The 12607-nt window shown below is 26.3% G+C and overlaps 1 protein-coding gene across 2 annotated transcripts; it reads left to right on the plus strand.

Moving 5' to 3' along the window:
* The first annotated feature begins 4699 nt into the window (after positions 1-4699).
* Positions 4700-5720, plus strand: LOC106761672 (EG45-like domain containing protein). Of its 2 annotated transcripts, none has more exons than XM_022780300.1 (3): positions 4700-4841; positions 5035-5314; positions 5441-5720. In XM_022780300.1, the coding sequence occupies exons 1-3, from the start codon at positions 4736-4738 to the stop codon at positions 5442-5444; spliced, it is 390 nt and encodes a 129-aa protein (XP_022636021.1). In that variant the 5' UTR covers positions 4700-4735; the 3' UTR covers positions 5445-5720. The 2 variants fall into 2 exon arrangements, with proteins under 2 accessions (XP_022636021.1, XP_014500727.1); XM_014645241.2 differs by having other exon boundaries at positions 5459-5720.
* The last annotated feature ends 6887 nt before the right edge of the window (positions 5721-12607 follow it).

A 12607-nucleotide genomic window follows, 5' to 3' on the forward strand; every position in this document is an offset into this window, starting at 1 on the left:
TTCGCTTTTTGTTTTGTTCAATGCCGTTGTCTCTTCGAGGGTTAGAAGTTAAGTATTTGCTCTTTTTTAGTTGCGTTGTCGTGGCACCGAATCTTAAACATCGGTTTTGTACATTTACATAAACATAGTAATACACGTCATAGAAAAAGAAAAAGAAAAACATAGTAATATACGAATATATTCATCATTCTGTAATAGAAAATCCTTCAGTTAAAAGAAATAATAATAATAGAATGTTTTTAATATTTCATTTTTCTAATATAATATAATTACGGATTCACTTACTTCAACCTTCATGATCGATCAATAGCATAGAATGGAATGTGTTGTAAATTTCAAATAATAAAAATAGGATATATGGACAGAAATGTATTAGAAAAATATATTCATACTACATTAAAAAATGTTAAAAAAATCATAAAATGTTTGTTGCCATGACTTGTTTGACGTCATTTCACTTGGCGTTTATAACTTTTTATAATATTATTCTTTTTTTATAAAGACGATTGAATTTGTAAAATTAATTTTACTTTTTTTTCTTATATATCAACGTTATCGTAGTATTATTTTAATGTTTATTGTTGGTATTTTAAAAGTATGGTGTCTCATATTCTAACAATGGCTTCTTCTTCTTTTTTAAATGCTTCTGCTATTGTTATCTAAGCATAACATCCATTACTTAAAAAAAAAAAAATACATATCTTTTAAAGATGTTGTGTGCTGTGCTGTGTCCCTTATCTAGTTGGAACAGAAGGAGTTATACTTAAAAATATCACAATCTAAATTTGTTTTTTTTATAATTTAATTATTGTTTTGTTTAGTGCATGTGGCTCTTGGTGGGTTGAGATGTTAGGTAAAGTTGCTACTTTTTAAATCTTGTGTTGATCTCCTACCTAATCTCAATCGGCTAAACTTAAATTTTAAATATTTACAGAAAGGGATATGCTTTGTAATATAGTTTCCTTACACATACAAATAAAAATATATTATCAATTTTTTTCATCATTCATTAAAGTTTATTGAAAACTATAAAATTATGGATCTTTTTGAAATAATATATATATATATATATATATATTAAAGTTTAAAGATTATGTTATTAATATATTTATTTAATAAAAAATGTGTTGAAAAGATGTGATGCAGATTACTATTATGTCATGTTTGCTAAAAACATCTCAATTTGTTGAAAGAGATTGGATTTTGACGTTGTTTGACTTTTTTCTTCTTATCTTTTTTCCGCGTCAGGACCTTTGCATTTATCAGATCAACTGTATTTTTTATCATTATGCTTGTCTTTATATCCATATTATATTATTTTATTTTTCACTACTTATAGAAAATCGTTCTTACTACTTAAAAAAATGTCATTTGTAACGGTTTTTATTTTTTATCTAAAATTCTTCTACAATTATTTTATTTTTTAAGCATGAATAAATAAATTACAAATTTCCTCAAAGAGTAAATAAAAAATTAATCATTAATTGGTTACTCGAAATAAACAATTTTTCCAAAACTAGGTTGAATGCTTTTTTCTTATTTTATGGTCCTTGAAATTTGAAAACTAAAATAGTTCACAAATTCGCAATTATTGATTAGATTGGTCTTCGTTAACAGCATTTCTCAATTTGATTTCTAATTCAATATTTTTTTACCACTTTGTCGTTTTCATATTTAGTCTTTAAAATGATTAACGCCTCTTGTAAGAAATATAATCTTAAAGACTAAATATATTAATGCAATAATATTAAATATTAAGATACATTTAGATGAATCTGTAACTACTTTCAAGTAAAAAATAAAAGATAAACTTTTTCTTCGTTTATATAAAATTTAAAAGTAAAACGTTTAGAAATTCATCAAACATGTTCTAAAAATTAATTTATGAATAAAATGATTTCAATTTATAAAAAAATTATTTTAATATTTTTCTTTTTCTTCCTGTTGTAAATACTTTCGGAGAAGTGATAAATTGATTAATGGTTATAATAAAATATTATTTTAGAATACATTACTCTCATTTTTTTAATATAATAAATATAATTTAGAAAAAAATGGTAGTAATTTTCATAAGACGTTTTTTTTTATGAAATATAAATTTTGTTTTTCTTACTTGTCTCTAGTGTGTGTGTCTATATATATATATATATATATATATATATATATATATATCATTAATACATAATAAAAACAAATAAAAATTATTGATAATTATATAGTATGAGTTTAGCTAAACGATCACGTTTCCAAGATAGAATTCGATTGATTCAGTAGAGTTCTCACTGAGACAGTTGTTAAAGAAATTCATGAACTAATCATTGTTTACGAAAAAAAGATTTATTGTTCCGTAACAAACCGATGAGTCGAGACACAGTCGATTGAGTGTTGTTATCCAAATTTTAAAAAAAGATTATTACAAATTAATTTGATAATTACATTTAAAGTTTGATTAAATCATAATTAAGTTGATGATAAACAAAAACTCATTACAATTTATATAAATGAAGAGTTTAAATCTTAAATTATTAATTTTCCATGAATAAGATGAAATACATAAAGAATAAATAAATAAAAAAGTTAGAAAGATGGAAAAAAAGGTGAGAGATGTATTACACAAGAACTACACAAAATCATAATTGTTAATCTCTCATTTTTCCTTAAATTTTTTTGTATAAAACTCTATTGAACTTCGATTTTAACTTTTCTGTAAATAAAATCTTTTATCTATAATATTTTTCAAATAATTAACAAATTCAATCAATTCTTAAAAGTATTTTGCAAGTATTTTCCGTTGATAATTTTATATATAGTTAAATTAATTATTTTATAAAATATCTAATACATAATCAACAATTTAATTTTCTCTAATACTCATGAGTCTTTGCATTCACGTGGCAGAAAAACTCAAATATATCAATATTTACATCTTAATTCTTCTTATTTTGTCATCCGGTTGACTATCCAATAAAAGAATATCACGTGACAGATCCCTTTTTTTCTAAAATAGGGTTCGATGCATGTGCAAACTATTCGCGTTTTATCGGCACGAGAACTGTTGCGCGAGGGTTTCGCGATTTGGGGCTCAAAAGTGAACTATTAGCGGTACTTTGGAAATAAAATGAAAGTAAATTTGATATTAATTATTTTTAAAAATGACAAAATAAATTGAATTAATTATTTTTTTTCAATGATAAGCACGATTTAATTTAGGTTTAAACTCTTTTTTACCCCTAAGTTAAGTTCTGATATTCAGTTTAATTTCCGCTTTTAAAAATATCAACCTTCAGTCCCTATGATATGAAAAATGTATCAAATCAGTCTTATTCTGTTAATAATAAATAACAAGTTTTCATACCTAAGTATCCAATATTTTGTGATTTGTTAAGTGTTACGAATAACAAATCACTTAATCAAAAACTTGTGATTTGTTAGATTTGATACATTTTTTATATCATAGAGACTAAAGGTTGACATTTTTAAAAACGGGACTAAACTGAACAATTAGAACTCTAGGGACAAAAAAGATTTAAACTTTAATTTATGTTAACGAAATAGTTGATTAGTTTGAGAGAGCTTGAAGTAATGACGCGTGTTTATCCCCTTTGCTTTTACGTGAACGCCTTGTTGCTTTCCATTGAAGATATCAAATACTTCGGGAAAAAGGATATACTTTGTTGCGTTGCGTTACAGATTGACAGCATATAAGATATAGTTGCTCAAAATCATGTTTCACTCAGATTAAAAAATATTAATTTATTTATTTTAACGTAATTTCAGATAAGTTTATATATCTTATTTTTCAAAGAATTTTCAATGCACAGTATTAATAGAATTAAAAATATATATATTTATTAAATGTTATCTTAAAATTTTAACATTAACAAATAAAAAAAATATTTCTTAAAAAAATTGACTATTATATACTACTAAAGAATGCAAAATCTAGGTATTTGCGGTTCACAAATGAAAACACACAAAAAAAAAAACAAAAAGAAAAGTCACTTTTATTTGAAAATATATTTTCTCACAGGAAAAACTAACACAAATAGTCTAACCAGATATTGAAGTAACAGTTTTCTTAATCCAAAACATTATATGGTATGGTATTAATCTCCAACACTTTTACTAAATAAATGAAACTTAAATTTGCACTTATATATTCAATAAATACTAATTGCCTAACAAGGATGGTGAAAGTTGAGAGAAAAAAGGTAGAAAATTTGAGTTATATTCTCACTAATAAATACTATTAGTTAACGAGGATGGTGAAAGTTTGAGAGGAAAAGAATAGAAAATTTGAGTGTAAAAGAGAATGAGTAACGAAAAGGAAGAGCGAGTGACGTTGTAGCATAAATGTTGTAGGGCGTCACACTGTGATTTGTCACTAAAAAAACATGGGATTATCACTATACAATGATCACAATGGTTTTTAATGTCTATTATCGTGATCTTCTGTTCGAGAAGTCTACCACTAAAAGAAAAGTCAAATGGGATGTGCTAGGGAAAACTCAGCCACAAAATTCCCACAACCTTAAATTAATTACCCTTCATGTCATATCATACTTATCATATTTCCTAAAGTAATTGTTTTAACGCAAAAGCATATCTTCTGATAAATATGAAAAAAAAAAACCTTAATCGATGGTTATAAATATCGAAAGCTAGCAAATGAAACCATTAAGAAAAATTGATCCTAGCTAACTTGAGCACTATCTTTCTCCATTCCCAAACCACGATGAAGCTCTTTTCCTTCGTAATATTTTCAACCCTTTTTCTCAAACAAGGTCGCCTGGTTATTGGAGACGTTGGTACTGCTGCATCTTATGGACCACCATACATACGTGAGTCTTCTTCATTTTCTCCGTTATTTAGATGACTTATAAAGGAGTAAGGAGTAATGATAAGAATCTATATTAGTTACATGCATGCTTCCGAAACAATACAACAGTGGAAAAACAAGACAGGAGAACATATATATAGTAAAACAAAATGATGGTATTGTTTTGTTGTTTGTTTGTTTGTTTGGGCATGCAGCTACTGCTTGCGGTGGAAACAGAGCAGGGCAATTTCCTCCTGGAAATCTATTTGTAGCTGTGAATGAAGGATTATGGGATAATGGAGCAGCGTGTGGAAGGAGATACAGAATAAGGTGTGTGAGTGGAAACAACAGACCATGCAAAGGTGGTAGCATCGATGTCAAAGTGGTAGATGCTTGTCCTGGCTCACCTTGTCCCAACAGCCTCCTCATGTCAAATGATGCCTTTGCAGCTATTTCACGCTTCCCTCATGCAAAAATCAACATTGAATATACCCAGTAATTAAATTACTCTCTCTATCTTTTCGTAAAAGAAAACATGATTATAGAGTTTCGTGTATTAAAAAATTTGTCCAAAAAAAGTAAACTAAACGTTTATATATTGTATTTTTAATCAATTTTTAGTTAATGCTGTTCATACAGGATATGACTTTACAGTTGCAGTGCACTACTCAAACAAACATCGTTAAGGACAAGGAATATATGAGCTGGTGATTTTGTTGAAGAAATTCTCAAAGCAGAATGTGATGATGCCATGCAAAATTGTGCTGCCTTGGAACATCTTATGTACTTGAAATAACGTTGTCGACAGTAGCGTTAGTAAACTGTCAATGTACTTCAGTAAGGAAGATTTTTACTTCTTGGAGCCAAAACATTGATCCAATGAAACGCGATTTTAGCTTAACTTTATTTTTCGATGATAAATTGTTGTAAGTACTCAGTCATGTTACTGAAATAGCATATCTAATAACGATTAATGAACATGGTGTTCTTGTCTCTGGCGCTACACAAATGGCGAAATTGAACATGCGCCCAAAAATCTAGACTAGAGAACCGATCAACGTAATGAGACGAATAATGAGGACAGTGATTCTTTTGGTATGGTTAAACGACAAGGCATATTGATCATTGGTTAGAATGGCTTTTACAGAGGCTAAGGAAAAACAGTTAGCAGAATATACATTATATTTTAATGATTTTTGTTTCGTGAAAAAAATTAAAGAAATAAGAAAGAATTAAGGGAAACCCATGTAAATAATATTTACAAATATTTAATCTTGAAATAAATGAATGACATTCTCTGATATATACTAAAGATATTAAAGTGTTTCTGTAAATACAGAGTCAAATAAGTGACAAAATGGCAACAATCCGTGAGAGTGTTGGTTAATCAATCCATAACAAGATTTCAGTTTTTCAATTCAGATGACATACTTCATCACTGTTTTCTGTCGTTTTTAAGATAACGAAAAACGTTTTGACAGAGTTCTTCAAACAGGATTATCTAGAATAAATCAATTATTTAGAATAATTTTTTTTAATTATTAAAACTATTAATTTAATCATCAGGCGACTTGATGAAATTGAATTGGACTTTTTTTGTTTATGGATGATGATGATTAAATGGTTCACATTTTTCTTTTTTTGTTTATTTAAATGACAGCTTAAAAATTAAAAAAAATTGAAAAAAAGAAAATTAAATACACAAAATAAAAACAAGTAGTGAATAAGAAATAAAAGTGACTTCTTCTCTTAATTGAAAAAAATAAGATTTTTTTTATTGATGTGATAAAAGAGGAAGGGTAAGTTGAATGTTGTTATACCTTCTCTTTTCTTTTCTAATAAATGTCTCCTTTAATTACAAGTTTGTAGACTTATGTCTAAGAGAGAAATTTTTCTAATATTTGTATATATGTATCCAAGTTTACAAATGATTGTATTAACAATACGGTTATAAATAATTAAACATGTTAAAATCATTGTATTTTATTAATCAATTATAAAGTAATATAATTAAATAAATATAGTTAAGAATATATATGTCATGAAAGATTTATAATATAAAAATTAGTAATAATTTTAATTTATTAAAAAAAATCAACTTAAAATTACTGAAACTTAGAAAAAGTAATCGAATAAAGGTTATATAAAGAGGTCATGATTCTTATTTGTGAGCATACTCATGTTTTCTTGTGTTTCTTTTTCTTCAACCTTATCATCAGAAGAAAAAATATAAAGACAACTTAAGGCTCTCTGTAGATAAAAGATCAAAGACTAGTTAAAGATTAATTATTAATTATACTCAATAACTAATACTTCAAGTAAGTTTCGTGTTCTAAAAAAAATTAAAAACTGCTATATTTTATAAATTTGTCACTCTTAATTATTAATACGTACTTCATAAATTCTAATAAAAAAATACATAAAATTATTATTTTAATATTTTAGATTGAAAAAAGTCTTAATTATAAATCTATTATTAGTATCCAATTTTGTTAGTTTTAAATAAAATCTAACTAGTGGTATTAGGACATATATATGTGTCCTCTTCAATATAAGAATATTTTGCACAAGACCATAATATTATACTTATGAAAATTAGATAACACATTAACAATGAAATATAAATCTAATTAACACGCAATATTAACACTAACATCGAAGATTTGGTTGAGTGAAGTATAGATTGTAGTTGGAAGGGAAATGAATTGATAAGAATATGGAATGGATGTGAAGGAAGATAAAGGTTAATTAGAGTTGTGTTGTGGAGTAGGTCAACTCCATTTTTGGCAAGGTGTTTAGTGGATATATAGTACATAATGTTGAGTTGAACTACCAGATATGGGTTCATACATAAAGAAGAAAGTGGTGGAGAAGGAACTCCTCAACTTACTCATTATCTAAGGGATTATCACATGTTAACAATTTTTTTTAACAATTTTTAATAATAGGATACGTGTCATTATTTTATTAATAAATTTAAATTTATTTTTTAAAAAATATTTGAATCAAACCAATCTTTGTTATCAAAAATTGTCAAAAAAAAAAGTTGTTAAAAATATAGCTAAGTGCATTACACATACTTAGAACAACTCAATTAATTCTATACTTAGTGCCTAAGTGTTAATCATTTTTCAACTACTGCAACTATCAGCCGTCAAGCTCCACGCGATTTCTCTTTTTTTTAAACCAATCCTCACGTTGTCACACTATTCATAAAAAATAATTAATACCTTTATTTATCACAAATTCACATATCAATATAAAAAATAAAAAAATATTTAGAGTATATATTTTTTTAATATTTCATATTAAGGTTATATATTGGAAAAAATATATAATGAAAAAATATATATAAAAAAAAAGTAAGATATTTGAACCGAGATTCCCATGGTAAATCACGTTGCCATAATTGATGCTTGTTGAGTAGCGAAGGAATTTAAGAAAAAGAAAATGATGATGATTTAAGTGGTGACTCAATATAAAGAAAAGCATGATGAAAATAAATGAAAACCGTGAAAGCAATTCCTATCAAAGTGTATACATTATGAATTTGTGATGTGACGTCATTTTACAAAATGCATTTATGAAACTTCAATTTTATTTTATTTTAAAAAAATTCCTTTTAACAATTTTTAATAATGCAGACATGACAGTTTGTGATTACTTCGTTTTAAATATTGTTTTAGAACAAATTTAAACATACCAATAAAATAATAACACGTGTCCTGTTGTAAAAAAATTATAAAACAGAATTGTTAAAATATCATTATCCTTGTATTTTTATCACCAACAAATGTATATTATACCATGGATATTAAAGACTAGAAGAAAAGAAAAGAACAATACAATATAAGAAACAAAACTTACAACTGACAGTTACTTTGTATTTACTTTAGGCGTGGACAAAAATCTAAAATTTGATTTCATTCTACAATAATAGGTTAGCTATAAAGTACAGAACCTTTTATTTCGAAATTCTGTGTTTGTGGAAAATTTCATGTTCGAGAATATAGGGTTAATGTTTTATTTTGATTTAAAAGCACTTTTTTTTTCTAAAACAAATCATCTTATTACTTTTGAATTGTTAAATAATCTTAAATACTAGTTTTACAACTTATTTATTTACACTTTAAATTAAGATAAATATTTAATATCTAATTTACCATCTTATATTAGAAATATGCTAAAATCCCACTATCATTATAAAACAAAAAAGAGAATATAAATACGTGATATGAAAATAGAATATGTGTTAACCAAATTTGAATTGTCAACTATACATGAATAATTTTTATTAATTGATCCATCAACAAAGACTAATAAATAATCTTTAATTTCAAATTAATATGAAAAAGTGCTAGTGGTTTAATTTTATTACTACTACATGCATTTAACATTATAATAATATGAAAGAAAACTATTACAAAGAAAAATAATAATGTCTCATATTTTATCTTAAAACGGTAAAAAAAAAAGGATATTAAATAATAATAATAATAATACACTGTTAAAAATAAATAATAAAATATTACTTACTTATTTAAACCTTAAACAAAAATTATTACATAATTGAGAACCAAATTTTGGTCTTCTATATAAATACTTATATGTAGTAAAAATATTAAAAGACACTATGCCAAATGAAAAGTGATTATCAGATGGTGTTGGAGTATCTTGATAGTTATAAGTCTGGAAGATTGTGAGACCTCTAGTAATTAAAAGGTAATTATCTTGTAATGGGTAAATAAAAACATAACAGAGCAATCTCATATGTTTATAAATAAGTTAGTTTCGTAATAAGAGATAAAAAATATTATTAAAGGATGGTCTGAATGAATAAGGGTAAGGGACTAAAAAGAAAAAAGGATAAGAATTAAAAAAAAAAATCAAAATGAATATGAAGGTAATATTTGTTGCTTTTTGTGGAACTCTAGGGGATACAAGTTTTATGATCTCTTAATGAAGTCAATTTTTGTATCAAGAAATGGTTGGTTTTTTTAGGATTTCAATTTTGCAAAAAGAGATATAGTTTATTGAATTTTTCTTTGAGGAGTAATAAATTAAAGGATATTCCCACATGTGTTATTGGCATTGTACAAAATCATTTTCCAGGCTTTGTTCAAGACACAAACAAAAGCAATGTAGAACCTTTTGTGTAAGAAGTTTTCAAAAGATAGAGCATTTTGTTCCAAGACACTAAGCGACATGAGGGTTTCGCTGAGTGCAGATTTTTGCAAGAAGAATGGTGCTAAGTGCTAGGACTGTCGCTGAGTACCACCTTTTGCGAAATGTTTAGTGTCGAGTGTCAAAACTACTGTTGAAAGCCAGCTTTTACATGAAGCCTAACATTGGGTGTCATTTCTGAGCATTAGTGTGCATGTTTGAAATTTCTTATTCCATGGTTATTTGATATATAATTTGCAATGTATTTTATGCATGTCCATGAGTTTATGGTTTGTATTCATGTATGATATTCATGAGTTTGTTATTAAGTATAAGTGTGGCATATGTGTTTAAGGTGATTCTATGAATATCTTAGGGAAATTCTATGGTGGTGTTTCATTAACGTATACATTGATTGAAAATCTAGATGGTGGAGGTTATCATGTTGGTTTAATAACTATTCAAACTCAGGTAGAGTTGAATAAGATATGTTGTGAGAACTACAATAGGTTCTAGTCTAGAGGCTTTATCTTGACCAAAAATGTTAACGGACTAACATTCTGCATGATAAGATGAAACTCATTAGCAATGACTCTGCAAAGCAATAAATGCTATTTTTATTTTTGTTTGCAATGTTCTCAAAATGTTTGAATTGTAACCACAATTCATCTCATGTTCTTTACATTTGAATAGTCTATTTAAACAAATGAGTATGATAACTATGTAATGCAGACAACCATTCTTACAACCATTGTTTATGCTTATATTATAACTAATTGAGAAATGATAATAATTACATTGAATCAAATACTTTACAACTTTGTCTTTTTATATACTAATTGAAATTATTGTCTTTTGTGTAAAATTCAAGAACCAATTTTGAGAAAGTACATAGAGTATGATAGTTTGTGTAAAATATATAATACAAATGTATAATATTATTTAACACATTTTCTTGTGAGTTGTTTAAAAATTGTAATATTGTTGTATCTAGATATTGGATCATTATGCATGTAATTTATATGGTGTGTGAGATCTAATTCTGACTTTATCTAGGTTTGATATGTAAGCATAAACAAAAACAAAAAAATATATTTTAAAAATACCTACTTTAGGCTTCAATTGTTAACAAAATCGAAATATAGAGAGAGATAAGTTTCGGTTTTGATAATAACCAAAGTCATATCCTTTTTAATTTTAAAAATAATTTAATGTTAAAGGTATTAGACTTCACTTTTGGTAAAACCTACAACCTGATATCTCCTTAAAATTGAACAAATTTTTAAATCCAAAAGAGATTAGATTTCAGTTATTAAAATAACTAAAGCCTAATATCTCCTTTAAATTAAACAATTTTTTTAAATCTGAAAGGGTTAAGCTTCGATTATTAAAAAAAAATCAAATTCTTAATATTAATTTTTTAAAATCAGAAAAAGATTAGTCTTCAATTATTAAAAGAATTGAAGCCTAATAACTCATTTAAATTAAACAACTATAAAAGGATTGAAGTTTAATCCCTTTTTTATTTACATTTTTCATTATTTATTTTTGATTATTTGTTTTGTTTATTGGGGAACCAAAACCTAATATTAAACTTTATATTAAAGTTTATACTTTGATTCATAATCAAAATCAAAAAGTCATCCTTTTTTACCTCACCAAGATATACTTTAGTTTTTTAACCAAAGTAAAATGTCTTTCCATTCATATTTTCTCTCCTTTTTTCTAACTATTAAACCAAAGTAACATAAAAAAAATTACATAAATTGTAATAACTACTTTCAAAACTGCCACATTACATCACTTATGCCTATTCATCCTATATGTTTTAGCAAATACAATTTTGATAGACCTAATTGTCTCACATTACTTGAGAATCCTATATGGTTTAAGGACAAAACCATGACGGAATTCTAGACTCTAAAACATATAAAATATAAGATATGACGATTGATTCTAACGATGTCATTCAATAGACGTAACATTTTGTGGGAAACAAAAACGATTTCCCCGTAACCCTCCATTGGGAGATAAACTTTCATTTTCCTTAAACCTCAACAATGGAGATTATATTTTGATACACCAAACAGTCTCACATACAACGAAATCGTGAGAGAGTTCTAAACTTTCAAGCAGACAATACCTCCAAGAATAATTACCACAAGCCAACTTCCCTTTCAATTCGTCCTTTCTCAATTTTGTCTAGTAAACCATTTTCTAGACGTTTTCTTTCACCATTGTTCAAACTCTCAATCCCTTGTGTCTTGATACATTCTTCTCTTATGTTATTCTCTTTAATATTCTTACTTGGATACTCTCACCTCAATTTTTTATGCCTCAACAGTTACTAACACAATTTTTTAATATTATTTTTAATTGACGTTGGTTAATATTATTTTCCGCCAACATCAAGTAAAACATATGTAAAAATTATGGGTGTTGCTCCCTACACCTCCCCAAGTGGGACCTATACCTCCCCATTAATTTAATTTATTTCAAAAATATTCTACACCTCCCCATTATTTTCTTTATTCCAAAAATACCCTACATCTCCCCACTATCCTTAACCATCTTTCTCTTTCTCTCTCTACATTAATGGAGCATTCATCTCCCCACTATCCTTAA

Source organism: Vigna radiata, chromosome 5, assembly GCF_000741045.1.
Source record: "Vigna radiata var. radiata cultivar VC1973A chromosome 5, Vradiata_ver6, whole genome shotgun sequence".
Taxonomy (NCBI): Eukaryota; Viridiplantae; Streptophyta; class Magnoliopsida; order Fabales; family Fabaceae; genus Vigna; species Vigna radiata.

What these genes read in the sequence shown, in the direction of transcription:
- LOC106761672 (XM_014645241.2), top strand. Translation starts at nt 4,736, where the DNA reads ATGAAGCTCTTTTCCTTCGTAATATTTTCAACCCTTTTTCTCAAACAA. An exon ending in TTATGGACCACCATACATAC is followed by an intron (nt 4,842 to 5,034) that starts GTGAGTCTTCTT and finishes TTGGGCATGCAG; the next exon opens with CTACTGCTTGCGGTGGAAAC.